This window comes from Micromys minutus (assembly GCF_963924665.1).
Source record: "Micromys minutus genome assembly, chromosome: 4".
NCBI lineage: Eukaryota > Metazoa > Chordata > Mammalia > Rodentia > Muridae > Micromys > Micromys minutus.
In genome coordinates, this window is record NC_137973.1 from 24,555,726 (window position 1) to 24,572,007 (window position 16,282).

Sequence of the window (16,282 nt, forward strand, 5' to 3'; positions counted from 1 at the left end):
CTTGAGTTTGGAGAGAAATGTAGAGTTCCCTGCATACACCACTTCTGTTTCCTTTCACTTAGACCGTTTTCTCTGAGTCCCACAGGTCCTTCATAGCTTTGCTTAGTGGTTGTTAATTTTGTTACATCGATTAATACAACCAGCCCTTCTAATGCTTATACCCTGATTTATTTTATCCTTTTTCCCATAATACTCACCACCTTTTAACAAATTTCTGTTTTCCCAGTTTATTTTTATTCATTGTGTCCCTCCACTAAGACCTTAGGTTCCACTCCCAGGTACAAGTCTTCATCTGCTGGTGTGTGTCAGAGGTCTGCTTCGTGAGGTCCTTCGTGACTTCCCACAGAGCTTATCAACCAGTTCTCCCAAGCCCTGGGTCTGCAGCAGGCATGGGCTCACCTCTTACATCTCCTCTACCATGCTCTAACACACTCATCCAAAACAGGCCCTAGGCCGGAGCAGAGAGTTCAAGACAAGCAGCTGGTAGCACAAGAGGAGCCTGAGCAGGAGGAGGATGCAGAGGAGCTGAGGACCCTGCCTCCCCCTCCCCCCTCCCTGGATGGAGAAAACAGAGGCATCAGGACTAGAGACCCTGTCCTCCTGGCCCTCACAGGCCCTCTCCTCATGGAGGGACTTGCTGATGCTGCCCTGGAAGATGGTGAGTGCTTCAAAGACACTGTCATAGGCCCTGGTGTCCCAGTAGCTTTGACAGTATGAGTTTCACCTTCTCCCTGTGCAAAGATTCTTACTATGCTTGAAGAAAGCTGGATGCAGAAATGCCAGCTAGTCATCCAGATTCCACCAGCTGCACCGTAGACTGCGGCAGACTGTGTTGGTGCACGAGCAGTGATACCCTCATCCCCCTGAGCTTTCCTTTAGTAGCCTCTGTGCAGTCCTTCCCTAAGGAGGCCTCTGTCTGTCCTACAGTGGAGAACTTGCGTCACCTGATCCTGTGGAACCTGCTGCCTGGTCACACTGTGAAGACTCAGGCTGCTGGTGAGCCTGAGAAGGACCTCACACCCACCCCTTCTGTCGTCAGCATCACCTCTCACCCCTGGGACCCAGGATCCCCAGAGCAAGCGCCCACTAGAAGTGACAACACCCAAGTTCTGAGGCCAGAGGGAAGCCAGCCAGAGGGTGAGGATGTTGCTCTCTGTTCTCTGGCACACCTGCCACCAAGGACCAGAAATTCTGGCATCTGGGACTCTCCTGAGCTGGATAGAAATACAGCTGAAGAGGCTTCAAGCACAGAACCAGCAGGAATTTACAAAGTTGTAAGAAAAGGTAAAAATATGTCTGTGTTTATTGTGTTCAGACTTTTGCTGGTGTAGAGGTGTTACAGGCAGACACCTTTTGCATCTTTCTCCTGGATACTGTGAGCAAACGAGCTGGGGGAGAAGATAGTATTGATGTGAAGTCAGACAAGCAAGGTTCAAAGTCCTTGCTGCTACTTAATGCCTGTATGTCTTAGACAAATTTCAAAGCATACCTCATTTTTCTTCTGTAACAGAGGACATTTCCTACCTCAACAAAGCACAGATCAACTCCCAGTTCAAGGTTTTTGCTCTTCTTCACTGATTTTCTAAAGGAAAAAAAAAAGTGTTGCTCTTCTCAAGAGACTTGGGCTTAGAAAGATGAGTGCAAATTCTACAGTCTACTCCAGGAAGTAGCTGAGCACAGAGGGGCTTAAGGCAAAGCTGGGGAGACCTTTGGAAATAGGGAAGTCTGGGAGCAAGTGCACAGAGAAGTAGGTAGAGAGGATGCCCCAAGTTGGAAGTACTGTGGGTAGCTCTGTAACTACTCCAGCCAGGTTTGAAAAGACCAGTAAGGCTAAGGGCAGGGTGCGATGGATCCTGCAGCTCGAGCTATGGAGGAGGGAAGGCTTGCCTGAGGAGTGTGACCAGAATAGTGAACCCAGACGTGGGCCATGGGAAGCTGAGAATATCTGGCAATGACTCCCTATCAGTGCCTTGTGACACTGCCCCCTGTTCTGTTGGCCAAAGGCTGCCTCTCCTGGGCTTCTGGGAACTGACCTGCTTCCAGTCTTCCAAGGTGACTTGGTGAAAGTTCTCTGCAGCTCCTGGGACAGAGCCATGTATGACCTGGTGCTCACTTTGTGCTTTCCTTCCTTTACCCTTCCTTGTTCTCGCCTGCCATATCCACTTGTTCTCCCTCCCTTCATGCTCTCCCCTGCCATATCTACTTGTTTCTCCCTCCCCTTCATGCTTTCTCTCCCTTTTTCCCTTGCCTTGTCTCTCAGTCTCTCTACTCCCTGGTGGTGGTGTCGGTGAAGCCAAGGTGGCGGGCAGCAATGTTATCCCTGCACTACCAGACAGTGGCCAGTCAGAATCTGAGCTATCTGAAGTGGAAGGCGGAGCACAGGCTACGGGTAATCAACTTCTCCTTGGAGCCAAGGCCAGGCCAGGCGGGAGCAGGGGTCTGATGGGATAGTATTGGGCCCTTACTGTCAGAGTTCTGTTACCCAGAACATTCTGTGTGTTCCCTGAGCTGAGATGGGTGGGAAGTAGTACCACCTTAGCCCAGAGACAGGAAGACCTGTACTGTACCTCCAGCTTTAAGAAACTTCACTCTCTGGGACCTGTAGCCCATTTCAGAGCTTAAGCAGCCTATGCTCAGGTGAGGGAGAAGGCAAGAAAGTCTGACCAGTGCCCTCACTCCAGTGTACTTAACCAACAACATCCTGAGCAACCGCCTCCCTAGCCCTGTGGTGGGAAAGGGTTTGCATGGCTTTGCAGGTTCCTTCATGTTTCTCCATGGTGGGGCCTCTAGTGACCCGTTACATAGTGCTGCCAGCTATCTCCGACCTCCCCGGATCAGGTGATGTTTCTAGGAGATGGTGACATGTAGGGCAGTGTCGACATGCATCAGTAGGTGTGACCTGAAGTACTTGAAGTACTGCTGCCTGCTGATTTCCAGAGGGACCTAAAACCTTGCCCCTTCCTTCCTTCACTCTCCTCCTGGCCGGTGGCCAAACCGAGAACAGTTGCCATCTAAAGAGAAAAGGGCCTGTGGGAGTCTGGTAGGCAGCATGGCCCTGTATGTACTAGGTTGTCTGTAGAAGTCTCCTTGGCCTTTTCTGTCACAGGGTACACTGGGGGCACGGGAGAATTACTCAAGTGTCTCTGCTTGTCTCCTGATTTCTTTCTCTTGCCATTGGGACAGGGAACTGTTTCTATGTCAGCATGCCAACAGGACCTCTGGACTCTAGCACTGAGACGACGGGGACACCCCCAAGTCCCTCACAGTGTCACAGCCTCCCTACGTGGCCAACAGAGCCTCAGCAGCCCAGGGGAGTCACTGGGGGACAGTGTTCCAGCCTGGCCCTCAGGGATGTGGGTGTGATCTTCCAGACCATTGAACAGCTCACCATCAAGCTTCACAGACTCAAGGTAAGGAACATGGCCTTGGGTCAAGATGCCTTCCATCCATTACCCTAGGCTACCCTGCCTACTCTGCCACACCCTCTGAGCCTTAGCACTGGGACTCAGACACCTCCTACAACTCTCTAGGACATGGAGCTGGCACACAGAGAGCTGCTTAAGTCCCTTGGAGGAGAGTCATCCGGTGGAACCACACCTGTGGGAAGTTTTCACACAGAGGCAGCCAGATGGACAGACTACTCCCTCTCTCCTCCAGCCAAGGAAGCCCTGGCCTCTGACTCCCACAGTGGTCAGGAGCAGGGGTCCTGCCCTGAAGAAGGTGAGTGAAACCAGTCCCTACGTGTGCGCCCTGAGGGAATGCCATGACCCATGAGTAAGTGTAAGCAAGTAGTGAGGTGTGTTCCCATGACTCTCCCTCAAGATGGAACGAGCACATCCCCTCACTTCACAGAGAAATGGTTTCCAGGTGTAGTGCTGAGTACCTTTAATGCCAGCACTCAGAAAACAGAGGCAGCTTGAATTTCTGTTAGTTCCAGGCCAGGAGGGACGGGAGTCTGTCTAAGGCAAGTTCTATGGCTGGATAAGCCAGGCTGGCTGGCCCACCAGGTTCTTGCTGTTCTCCTGTCTCTTGTTTCTAGGTGTTCTGCCTATCCATTGAACTCTCTCTAGCCCCAGAATGTAATCTTTTTAGGCAAGCTGTACAGAGGATCCCCACAGAACGGGACTACTAATACAGAACCCCTTGCCTGCATATAAGTCTATATATACCACATAACATGCAGTGCCTAAGGAGGACAGAAGAGGGCTGGGACTGAAGTTACAGGTGGTTGTGAGCTGCATGTGGGTGATGGGAATTGAACCTGGGTCCTCTGGAAGAGTAGAAGGTATTCTTAACCACTGAGCCATCTCTCCAGCCCCCAGAACCTCTTTTTATGTTGGTTTGAGGAAGTAATGCGTCAGGAGAGCCTTGGTCTTACCTCTGCTGTGGGGTCTTAGTGGCTCAGACCTGGATCATGAAGGCAAAGGCCCCTGCAGTGGCCAGATTCAGAAAGTTAAAATGCCTAACCTGTCTTGGTTTCGGCGGCCAGGAAGAAATGCAGTCTCACAAAAAACAAGGCTTGGACTGACAAGATGACTCACCAAGCCTGACCATCTGAGTTCAAGCCCCAGGATGCACATATGGAAGGAGAGAACTGACTCCAGCAAGTTGTCTGGTTTCCACACACATTCTATTTTGTATAAGTGAAAAAAAATTTTAATAAAGTTTCTAGAGGAGAAAGCTTTGTCACAGACAGCTGGTGCTAAAGAGTCAGCCAGGAACATGAAGGAGAACATCTCAGATGTAGCCAGCTTCTCACCCTCATCATCTTCCCACAGGCTCCGACACCCCCCTGGACGACAGTGCCCCGGACACAGCTGCGTCACCAGGACCATAGCCAGTGTGGGGTGTGCCGTGTGCACAGTGCCCTCGGGTGTGCACCTCAAAGGAGGAGGCTTATGTGTTATTGCACTTTTTTCCTCTCTTTCTTCCTAGGCCCTGAGACAGCTAGGTGCCTGGCTCTCCTCTTTGCCCCTTTAGTTTCCTATAAATATGTCTATTGTATGTGTATCTTTACCATTGTAAATAACTTAGCCTTTTTTTTTTTTCTGTCCCTGGCATGTTCAACCAGTTACAGAGAGCCAAGCAGCAGCCCAGCTCAGGGCCATGATTGTTTATGTCCACTGGCAGGGAGGTCCCAGCCTCCAGCTCTGTCGGGCTCCAGGGCCCGCCTCTGAAGCCTAGGCCTTCTCATTGTCAGGAGATGTCCCTGCAGGGAGCTTCTTACCCAACCCTTTCCCTCTCACCCCATAGAAATAAATACAGCAGGTACGAATCTCAAAACAGACTCCCCAAAAGAGATGTGGAGTGGGTTGCTGGAGTCCCTGAATTAAGTCAGGGCCCTTCTTTCCCCAGGGGCCACAGCGCCATTGAGTCATCATTCTGTCCTCACACCACTCCCCACAATGAACAGACACACTGTGCTAGGTGTATATATACATATATAAATATATATAATATATAAAATATAGATATGGAAATGACTGTTTTGCTGTTAAAATAATGTATACTCTTATTTTCTTCCTTTCATGGTTAAGATTTTTTTAAAGAAAAGTTAAATATTCTTCCATTGTGGTTGTATGATTCTTAGACTGATAGAGGGTGTGAGGCTGTCAGTTGTGACTGGTCAAGAATGAGTAGAAGGTGACAAGAGAGCCCTGCCACCATCCTGCAGCAGGTCTTTCTTTCCACCTGTCCCAGAAGTGCAGGTGTGCAGACCTTCTCAGCAAAGGTTGGGCAACTGATTCTGCCCAAAATATGACATTGTGGTTACTTCGCACAAAGGAACGGCGCTGCTGTGCCTACTCTTAGCCGCAAAACATGAAAAGGAGGGTCACCACACTGCCCTCCTCCTTCCCGAAGATCAGGAGTAGCCATGGCTGTTGAGCAAGTGTGGAGCTGAAGCCAGCTTTAGAGGACCTGGTACATATCTGGAGAAGCCATGGATGGCCATGGTGCACTGACGCAGTGACTTAGACTTAGAGCAGTCGGAGAGATCCCTGGAGCCACTCGCCAGCCAGTGCAGAAGACGGAGCTCTGATTGAGGGTGACATCCCCTTTACCTTGGCTGGAGATTCCCTGTAGGTTGGCCTGGGCTCTCCAGAAGTCTTAGCAGAGGCAGCCCCATGATTTCTAGTTGCTGACCTGCCATGTCTAATGTTTGGCCTTTACTATGTAAATTGGGTACCAAACCCTCTCCAGCATGGCCTGGGCTCTTGAAAACCAGACAGACACATAGAGATAAACATCGGAGAATGCTGGGGGATGGGTCCTAGTTCCAAGCCTGCTCCCACCGTCAGTTATGCTAACTGACCCCTTCCTAAGGCTATGTGTATGCTGCTATGCCCTGGGGATGCTGCTGGGACTCTCAGAGCAATGGTCCTAGCCAGTAACTCAGCTCATCCACACTGGAGCCATGGTGTGATTCAGGCCAACATTCAGCCATGTCTAGCTAGGAAATATGAACAGATTCAAGAACCCAGATGTTCCATATAGTTCTGGAGTGATTTTCAAAGAACAGCACTGCAAAAGACTATATTACTGGTCCAAGATATCTCCCACAGAGATAGAGGCTGCCTGTAGGAGGCCTAAGTGGCTGTGACCTCCTCCTCCCTGACCTTGATCTTCACAGGGTCCCTTGGCAACATCAGTTCTTGAATCATGATGTGTGTCGGACACTGTGGGTCAAAGCAGTTTTTCTGAAAGAGAAAAAAAGAGTTAACAGGAATGGAGATTTGTCTACAGGATAAAACAGTGCCCTGGACAGAGTTTTAGGGCTGTTGAACAGGGGTAGGCAGACACAGCATTGCTAACTGCAGGAAACTTGGTTACTGCATTGAAACAATGATTCAGAACAATGAGACCTTCCAGAAATGGGTGACGGACTTACTGCCAAGGACAGCCACAGCAGACCCAGGGGGGCCTTGGATGAACTCCTGGACTTGGAGAACTGAACCTGGTATTGCACAGCAGTGAGGAAGCCTTCTAGCCCCACCTCTGTGATTTGGTTTCCTAAGAGGAAGCACAGACAGTGAGTGGCCTCTGACATCACTGGCAGCCTGGCTCCCCTCCACTTCCAAATTCAGCAGGCAGGACTGACTAGGCCTCTACCCACTACTCTTTCTCTTTCACTTCCTCTACCATGCTGATCCCTTCCCCCCCCAAACTCCCCCTCCCAGCTATCTGACCTGGATCACCACCAGCCCCTCCTCCCCAGCTCCAGCCCCAGCCCCATGGGTCTGACAAAATGATGGTCCACTATTGGAGAATCGAGTCTGTCCCGTGGAGCTGGAGTGGCGCCCCTTAGCAGGATGGAGCCCAGGTAGTCCCATGGTAAGGATAGGCGAGGCTAGCAAACATACGTAGGAGGTTGAGATGCAAAAGGACCTTGTTCCCAGGCAAGAAAACCTTCCCATCTCGATGTTCCACGGGCTCCAGGAGAGGGTTAACCATCTCTGTAGCTTCAGCAACCAACTGCTAAAGCACAAGACTAATTGCAGCAGAGGAGAGGGGAGCTGGTCAACAGGCCATTCATTCATTCATTCAACATACAGGCTTTGACTGCTGGTTATAATTCAGGCTGTGTCCTAGGTGCTGGAGAAACAAAGATAAATAAGCCCATACCCTCAAAAGTTCCTTGGTGTGGGGGAGCCAGAGAATTAAACAGGAATGTGATGTGGAGGGGGCCCTGAGAGCAGAGGACTATGGGAGTGCAGACCTTAAAGGCCTGGGAGTGAAGTGTGAAGGTGGACACTCGGATGGAGAGGATGGGTTTCCCATGCAAGGAACATGGCAGGTACAAAGGCTCTGGAGCCTTGGGTCCACACGGGACTGAGGTCTTAAGGATCTGTGACTCTTCATAAAGAGAGTAGTCTGAAAACTAAAGTCCTGATGAGAGGGGGCAGTCTGCTCAAGATAAAGGCAAAGGCCACAGTGTAGGAATTAAAAGGTCGTCCTCTTTCCATCAAACCTGCTCTTCTGCCAGAACTTGTCTTGGATGCCAGGAAAGACTAAAGGACGGGACTTTCAATGCCAGGAGCAGGTGACAGGGTCATGGAGTCTCCTCATGGAGAGGACCACTCAGATGGAGAGAGGACTGGGACCAGGGGTTGGTGGCCCAGGAAGACTTCCTAAGGAAAGATGCTGAAAGGGGGGATCCAGCAGAAAGGGTCTGAGGAGGAGTCCTGTGTGGAACTGTGGTGACGGAAAGTGCCTTCAGAAATGCCTAAGGAGCAAAAGCAACCATCCCCGTACAGATGCCAGGGGTTGGAGGGCTAGTGGTGAACTGAGGGCCTTAGAGAACACAGCCTCGGTTGGGCAGCAGGTCCCATTTGGGGCTTCCCCTAGTCAAGGAGGAAAAGGGGCCTGCCACATGGGAAGGGAAGCAGGGAGTTCTAAGTGTCACCTCCACAGTAAGTGCGGGTTAGCTAGCACTTCTCTGTGGCTGAGTGGCACATTCCTGAGGCCCACTTACTTCTGACTCCAGGAGGATGCTGCGCTTCTCTTTGGCCGCCATCTTCATCCCTTTTCCCTTGCTCATCTTCTGCTCAGGGATGGTTACCTCTGGGACCAGAAGAGGAGCCAGAATGCACAGAGCAGACCCCCTAACACCACCCAAATTCCCCAGAGAAAGGGGCTTGGTAAGGGAGATCCCCCAAACTGGGATTTGGGGGGAACCTAGGGACATCTACAATGAGTTCCCATCCGGCTGACAGGTTTCTTTTCTGAGGACAGCCATAGAGGGTCTAGTCCTACAAGATAAGGTAGTGAACCACAGTGTGTAGGCCAAGTGAGAGCATCACTCATTGTAAACAAGGCCCAGAGAGAATCTTGAAAAAACAGCTCTTGGCAGACAAAACCAGGCTCCTATACCCTGCCCAAAGCTCTTCCTTCCTCCATGTGGGGAAGATTCCCGTACAGGGGGCTCACACTTACTCCCCTTGCCTGCCTTTGTGGCATCTTCTTTTTTAGGGGTTCCTTGTGTGGGTGACTGCCCAGATCCCAACTTGTCATCCTTCTTTACAACTTCCTATGACGGATGCAAGAAGACATGATAATAATGGATATCCTGCCACCCAGAGGGTGACGAAGGCTTGGCCTGAGAGACACCTTTAAGGGCCAAATCCATTTGCCCTTCTTCCTACTGCCCTGTATATATGCACCTTGGAAACTCCTCCCCTGCCCATTCAAGACCCAAGGTTCCCTTTCACCAGCATACCTACCCCTGCCTTCTCCTTTTTCTTGCCAAGGAACTTAGGGGCTTTCAGTGACTGCAACTTTTCTGACTTGTCCACCAAAGTAACGTTGCTGATCCCCAACGTCTGAGACTTTTCACGGTCTGCTTTGGAGTCCCCATATCGGGAGGAGGAAGGCTGTGCTCACAAATGGGAGGGTGTGGAGGAAGTAACCAAAGCCTTACCCCTTCCCTTCCCCATCCCCTTTGCCTATCCTTCAGTTCAGGACAGAGCTGCTGTTGGCAAGAAAGAGCCCAGAAATGAGAGAATGAGCCAGAGGCCCAGGCTTTGATAAGATGGGGGGAAAGCCCACTTTGAATTTAAATGTATTGATTGATTTATTCATTTATTTATTGCAGTACTGGGGATCAGACCCAGGGCCTTGTGTGCGTTATGTGAGCATCCTACTATTCTATATCTTCAGACCTTGGTTTTATTGAGCCTGGGTCTTACCCTGTCGCTCAGGCTGTCCTTGAACTCACGTTTCATTTGCCTCATAAATGACAAGGTTTGCATCATGCCCAGTCAGCAGATTTTGTTGAGCTAAGTGCTAGGCGGTATTCCAAATGTGTTTTAGTAACTCATTTAATCATCTCAATTCTGTGAAGAAGGTAACAGCTACCCTGCTTAGTTAAGGAAAGTGCAGCTCCCGGGTTAAGCAATGATCAGAAAGAAACTGGAAATATGTCCCGGTGGTATTTTGAACCAAGTGGTCTGAACAACATCTTTTCTCTTAACTACACAATAATTGTCAGAGTGGCTGTATATGAGTCCCAAGTTGGGTTTGGCAGACCCTAGGTCTGGAGAATCCAGAGGGGAAAGAGGATTCGGGGAATGTAAGAGTCCTGGAAGCAGGCAGCTTCTCACCGATCGCTCCTGCGTTCCTTTCACCAGCAGCAGGCGGCGCCGCTCCACCACCTCCGTGTGGGTCAGCTCAAAGGGATGCAGGACCTGAGGCAAGGCCAGCTTCCTGCGTCAGACACCTGCGTCAGATCCCCTGCCCCGCCCAGCTTGCCAACCCACCTCAGCCAGCTTCAGTGCTCCCTTGTCTTGAATGCGGTTGTGCGCTAGCGACAGCCAGAGGAGAGAGCGGTTCAGTCTCAGGCCCTGGAGAACAGAGTGACCTGTAAGCCAAGGACAAACTGGTGCACCCACGCAGGAAGCGTCCCACCGCACGCACATTCGCGATGTGGCCCGCGCCCTCATCCCCGATGTGGTTGAATGCCAGGTTCAGTGAAACAAGGGTCCGGTTGCTGCTGTGCAGTGTTGACAATGCCTGGCCCAGGAGATACGCCCCGTGGTCGTTGATGTTGTTGTTCCTCAGAGACAAGTGAACAATCCTGGAGCAGAGAAGGATAGCATGTTCCTGAGGCTCAGGGCCTCTTGGGGACGCGAGGAGTTCTAACTAGACTATAGGTGGAAGAACAAGAATTAGAGATGCCTGGGATGAAGACAGGGAAGGGCTAAAGGGAACCTGGAAGGGAAGACATGAAGGGAAAGTGAAGCCTAGGAGACTCACGTGCTGTCCAGTCCCATTAGCTTGTTAAAGGACTGCTCTGGTATCGGGTTCCCCTCCAGAGATACCTTCCTGAGAGGGAGAGGGATCAGAGAGACCTTGGAAACACCACTGAGACCATACACGTAGGAGGGAAATAGGGTGAAGGGTGGATACTTGGGGAGCTTCTGGGAAACAGAGCCTAAGGATGTCCCCCAATATAAGAAATAAATCTATGACAATTCCCCAGGCTAAAATTCCAGAAGCATGACCTGAGGTACAGTGGTCTCTAAGATGTCCTTGGCCGAGTCCTACTTCTAGGTACCCAAGCCATGCTGAGTAATCCTGTCTGATGCGGTAGCTAGAACTAGTGGCATTTGTTTGGGGGTTGGAGGAGAGGGTGATGGCATTTTGTTTTGTTTTTCTCTATGTAGCCCTAGCTGTCTTAGACCAGGCTGGCCTCAAGCTCAGAGATCTGCCTGCCTCAGCCTCCCTTGTCCTGGGATTAAAGTCATGCATGTGTGTGCAGTGGTGACACTCTCAGTGAACAGAATGTGGCAAAAATGATAGGATGTCATTTCTGAGTTTAAGTTACAAGGACTGGTTTCCATCCTGGATGCTCTGGGACACTCCGCCAGGCAACAGGAAGGCCCACAGGCAGTCACATACACCAGCTGAGACGCCGAGTCCTACCTCAGCTTCCTCCAAGAGGACCGCAGTCCCAAGCAGAACTTTCCTGCAGCCTCAAGCCTGAGTCCAAGGCACCCAGCTAGCGTCTCTGTTTCAGAGGATCACGGGGGAACTCTCAAGGGGATGGAGATTGGTTGGTTGGTTTGGTTTTGAAACAGGATCTTGCTCTAGCGTGGGCCTCTTCTGCAGTACACTCGTAGGCTCAGAGTGTTGGTACCCCACTCTCCTGATTGCTTTAAGCTACTACAGCCTTTGGTTACTTTGTTTCTCAGCAGGGGGAAAAGTCACCACAGGGCCTTCTACCAGGCAGTAACTTCTCTCCTAGTCCTAAGAAAATGGAACCAGTGGGTAGAAATTTCTTTTCAAATATTTCCCATGGTATATAGCTATTGCTCAGCCTTTGGGGCTGCCTTGTTTCATATAAACAATTCGTTTTAAGTCACCTTATGCTGAATGTGGCTTTAGCCTTACAGAACGAATTCACACAGTTCTTTTTCAGCTAGTTCATTTGCTTCTACTCCCCAGCCCCCAAAGATACAGCCACTGCCCTCAGGGAACATGCATCCGACTCACAGGAAGAAAGCCCACAGTATAGCACCAAAAGGTACTTGTGAAACAAGAATTGACTCTAGGGTCCTGTGGGAACCTGAAAGTGGCAGACAGCTAAATTGGCTTTGTCCTTTAGGCAAAGTGTAACTGGCTACTTTTTGTTTTGTTTGATTGATGTTATTGTTTGGGTTTTTTCTTTGCCTCTGTGTGTGTGTGTGTGTGTGTGTGTGTGTGTAAGGGGGGGGGGGATGTTTACAAGACTGGGTTTCTCTTTGTAGCCCTAGCCATGGCTGTCCTAGAACTCACTCTGTAGACCAAGCTGGGCTCAAACTCAGGGATCCTCCTGCCTCTGCCTCCCAAGTGCTGGGATGAAAGGTGTAGGCCACCACTACCCAGCTGTAGTGCTGTAGTCAGCTACCTTAAACCTATCTCTGCCCCCCACCCATTCCTGTGATTCCTACACTGCGAGCTTAGGACCACCCCCTCCAGACAGCCTTCAGGGCTTCCTGCACACAGCCCCCTGTGGTAGACAGAACTCCTTTTTACATAAGCCATTCCTCCAAGTTCCACATTCCTACACTGCCACAAAGCAGAGTCTGTTCCTAGGCCCCTCTCTCCCTGCTGGCTGTGTCTCTGAGAGAGAGGGTGGGGCTGATGGAGAAAAGAGGATGAGACCTCAAAGAGCTCTATGGACTAAAACGGTGGCTTCTCGGGTGGGAATCCCACCACCCAACAGACATGAACTGAGCCCCATTCTCACAGAGAAGGTCTGTAGGCAACTGCTTTCCCCTCACACACCCCAGCCAGGCCACTTAGGCACTGGGGCCTGACCACAACTGACCTGAGTGTGGGTGAACAAAGAGGCAAAAGGGCGATGAACGTGGTCAGAGTCTTATCCGTCAGCCCCACCTTCCACAAGCTGGTATTAGAAACAGAAATGGCTGGACGCTATGTCCCACAGGAAGCCCCTTCCCACAGCACACCCCCACGCCCCCGACACGCCCTCCACCCTCCCAAGCAGAGCCCGCTGCTGTCTCTTTTCAAGCCAGACAGAGGCTGACCTCCCACAATGCCTCTCACTTGATAGCATGCAGCTGGCTGAGGGAGGGCAGGCATTTGGTGAAAATACCCAGAATCCGATCTTCAACTTTCCAACCTGAGGCAAGAAAGGCCAAAGTCATCTCAGGCCCGAAGGCGCCTGGAATGAACTGCTGTGAGCCAGTAGGGGGCGGTGATGCTCCGGGGCAATGAGTGGCGAGGGGGAGGGGAGATTGTCACCTCTGATGTAGATTTCTTTCACTGCCTTGCTATCCTCCTGCTCCAGCTCCACTTGGATGGTGGGCCGAAAAAACACATACTTGCTCTCCAGGCTGTTCTGGCTGCAGGATGCTGACAGCCTCTGGTCATCTAGAAGACAGAGAAACGGGAGAGCGCTTGGTGGTTCCAGCGTGCCCTGCCCAGTGGGTAGTTCGAGTGGGCTGTGGCTCACCTTGGGCGGGTTTTTCTGACGTGGAGGCCGAAAGGACAGAGCTCTGTTGGGGCCGTGGCCGGGTGACAACTTTGGGAAAGTCTGTGTAGCCTGACCGTGTGCAGAGCTCAGCGAAGTCTGTCTCCAGGACTCCAGTACACTGGTACTCCTCTGCAGGGCAGCAGGAAAATGGGCCCCACCTGCAGCGCAGCGGTAACCTCCGCGCTCACAGCAGCCCCAAGTGGAAGCTGCTTTGCTAAGACCAAAGCTGAAAACACTGAAGGAAACACAGAGAGGGATCTCCACCCAGTAGCCCGGAGGCTAACCTGTTCCATAAGTCTTTATATAGAGAGTACTTGCTAGTCAGTGTCCCAGCCTTTGTAAAGGTTTCAGTGATTCCCGTGGCCTTGATAAGTTCTGTTAAGTCTGTCATGCCCACCACCTGCCATCATGAGACTCTGCAGTAAGATTGCAAGCCTGGTGTCTAACACCCCTAAGGGACATCCTGTTCTTTTCAGTTCTCACCAGGGTAGCCCAGGAAGGGTTCCTGCAAATGGGGGTGGGGGGGGGTTCCTACCAAAGTTCCACAACAGCAGCCAGGTGTTAGTTGTACCTGACCTTCTACAGTAGATCTGTGCAATAAGGGAACCTGGCCCCAGTCACCAAGAGGCTGCATGGCGAAGAAAGCCTGAGACCTCTCTGGGGGAAAAGGTAAGAAGCACTTGGTTCCTGTGGCCAGCAGTCAGTGGGAAACAGGCAACCGGCTAGCCCGATCTTCTTATTTAACACTTAGAAGGAGACGTGTGGAGGGTGGGTGCCCCTGCACAGCCCTATGTGTGCCCAGGATGGCTCTTCTTACCTAGATACACCTTTCACTCTTCTTAGCATCACTCACTCCTCAAGAGCAGAGCCCCCCCAAACTTTTAACATTCACGGGACCCCCTGAAGAGTCTGTAAAAAGTCCTCCTGGGCCCATGCCAAAGATCACCCAGCTTTATTCCCTACAAGACTATCTCAAAGGAATTTGTTCCTGTTCTCAGACCAGTGCTAAATGACCCCAACCCACAGTGAGAAACTAGCTACCAGATGGAATCTCCTCTAAACCTACACACCTGTCAGCCACGGCTGCCCCTGCCAGGACATACAATGACAACTGTAAAAGTCTCTGTGACCTCCATGTTGCCCTTATCCAGGGTCCCTGTACAGCAGTCATTTGAGTTCTACACCTTCACTGTCCTGTGACTATACCACGGTCCCTACAGCACGGTCCCCGGACTGGGCTACTCAGGAGTCACACATGTCTGCTGCCCTTCTCCGTTTCCTGTCTCCTCTATGTACGGCCAGCATTTCTTTTTCTCCTTTACTTCCTTGGGTCACAGTCTTGCTGTGTATACAGACCAGGTTTTATAAGGAACCTATGTCTCCTGCCTCAGCATCCCAAGTGCTGGGATCCCAAGTGGCCTTTCTGTGCCTGGTGAACCGTGTCCTATTGTCTTCCCTGTGAAAGATGCTTTTTCTCCAGTTCCTCACACCCTGCCTTGTCCCTGCACACTAGCACCGACAGGAAAACAATGGCACCTGGCGAAAGGCAGGCAGACCATCAGCATCTTTCCCCAGGGTGTTTTATTTCTATCCCAGGGAAAACAGGGTCCTGACCCTCTTTAATAACAAAAGCATCTACTTTGTGTCGAGACACCCTTTTGTGCTAAATTGGTTCAGGCTAGGCTGGGTGTACATCTAATTCGAATGGTTTTCTTTACAAGTGCCAAAGCAGAACTGTGACTATGGCCACAGGGCAAATGATTACCCAGAGAGCTGTAGCTGTGTTTAAAAACCTTCCCACAGCAACTCACCACTACACCAGCCTTCTTTGGCCTATCTTATCACATCTTTTTAAATTTTTATTTAATGTGAGGACACTGTCGCTGTCTTCAGACACACCAGAAGAGGCTTCGGATCTCATTACAGATGGTTGTGAGTCACCATGTGGTTGCTGGGAATTGAACTCAGGACCTCTGGAAGAGCAGTCAGTGCTCTTAACCACTGAGCCATCTCTCCGGCCCTATCTTATCACATCTTACAGTGCACATCAGCATCCTCAGGCAGTACTCTTTAAGACCAACCCCTGAGGAAATGTGATCCACATTTGATCTTGGAGGAGATAGGTAGACCTCTGAGTCCTGGGTCAGCCTAACCTATATAGCAAGTTGCAGACCAGTTTTAATTTAAAAAGAAAAGAAAAAGAAAAAGCCAAGTCCAGTTAACCCAACCCTGCCCTGCCAGCATACCAGGATTTTTCTGTTCTTCCTCGCCCACCGGGGGCAGGGCACTTGCTGTCTTATCTTTAGCGGCCCGATCCCCCTTCTTGGATACTGCACCAGATGATTTCTGGGCCCCAGGACGAGGTGTCCTGGGTGAGGTCCCTGTAGCGCTTGACTCATTTGACATAGTGATGGTTTTGGGCCCCTCGAGTAAGAGGCTAAATGAAACAGGACTCTGTAGGCCTCGTCCTGAGGATCTCCACTCAGCCAAGCGACTCTGCGACAGCCCTCTCCAGGGCAACCGAGCCTGACTGGGTGGGGCTGTGGCCAGAGCAACGGGCTAAGAGTGCACGTGGAGGCCCCTGACTCAGCCCCTGCCAGAGCCAGTGGGCGTGGTTAGGCACGGTTGGGGTCTGTGTAAACAGAGAAGGGAATCAATCAACCTAGCATCCCAGTAGGGCAGAGATGTGTGAACTCTAGGGCAGTTCGCAGTTCAGGTAGGCCCCTAACGGTCTGTACTCGCAGAGGGGGGTGGGGCAGAGGACAAGGACGACGCTGAGCCAGAAGGTGGCAGGAGAGAGTGCCT

The 16,282-nt window shown here is 51.2% G+C and overlaps 2 protein-coding genes and 1 pseudogene across 12 annotated transcripts in view; 1 reads left to right on the plus strand and 2 right to left on the minus strand.

Moving 5' to 3' along the window:
* The window catches only part of ARHGEF11 (Rho guanine nucleotide exchange factor 11), a 107,408-nt gene extending 101,862 nt beyond the window's left edge, over positions 1–5,546 (plus strand). For 7 of the 9 annotated variants that reach the window (XM_080915672.1, XM_080915673.1, XM_080915676.1 and 4 more), the window contains 6 exons: positions 446–658; positions 928–1,284; positions 2,261–2,389; positions 3,184–3,410; positions 3,531–3,720; positions 4,779–5,539. In XM_080915672.1, the coding sequence (XP_080771798.1) occupies positions 446–658; positions 928–1,284; positions 2,261–2,389; positions 3,184–3,410; positions 3,531–3,720; positions 4,779–4,837 (1,175 nt within the window). In that variant the 3' untranslated portion in view covers positions 4,838–5,539. Of the gene's footprint in view, positions 1–445; positions 659–927; positions 1,285–2,260; positions 2,390–3,183; positions 3,411–3,530; positions 3,721–4,778 lie in introns of all 9 variants that reach the window. The other 2 variants (XM_080915671.1, XM_080915677.1) reach the window with 2 other exon arrangements.
* LOC308419637 (nucleophosmin-like) overlaps positions 1–16,282 on the minus strand; it is a 506,796-nt pseudogene that overhangs the window by 329,242 nt on the left and 161,272 nt on the right. The gene's annotated exons all lie outside the window — the stretch shown is intronic.
* Positions 6,211–16,262, minus strand: LRRC71 (leucine rich repeat containing 71). Of its 2 annotated transcripts, none has more exons than XM_080915689.1 (15): positions 15,724–16,262; positions 13,457–13,606; positions 13,246–13,374; positions 13,048–13,123; positions 12,809–12,886; positions 10,753–10,821; positions 10,414–10,573; positions 10,257–10,340; positions 10,101–10,184; positions 9,222–9,371; positions 8,935–9,028; positions 8,474–8,562; positions 7,362–7,473; positions 6,890–7,011; positions 6,211–6,698 (listed from the first exon to the last, which is right to left on the minus strand). In XM_080915689.1, exons 1-15 carry the CDS (start codon positions 15,881–15,883, stop codon positions 6,588–6,590), a joined length of 1,668 nt encoding a protein of 555 aa, XP_080771815.1. In that variant the 5' UTR covers positions 15,884–16,262; the 3' UTR covers positions 6,211–6,587. The 2 variants fall into 2 exon arrangements, with proteins under 2 accessions (XP_080771815.1, XP_080771814.1); XM_080915688.1 differs by having other exon boundaries at positions 7,362–7,476.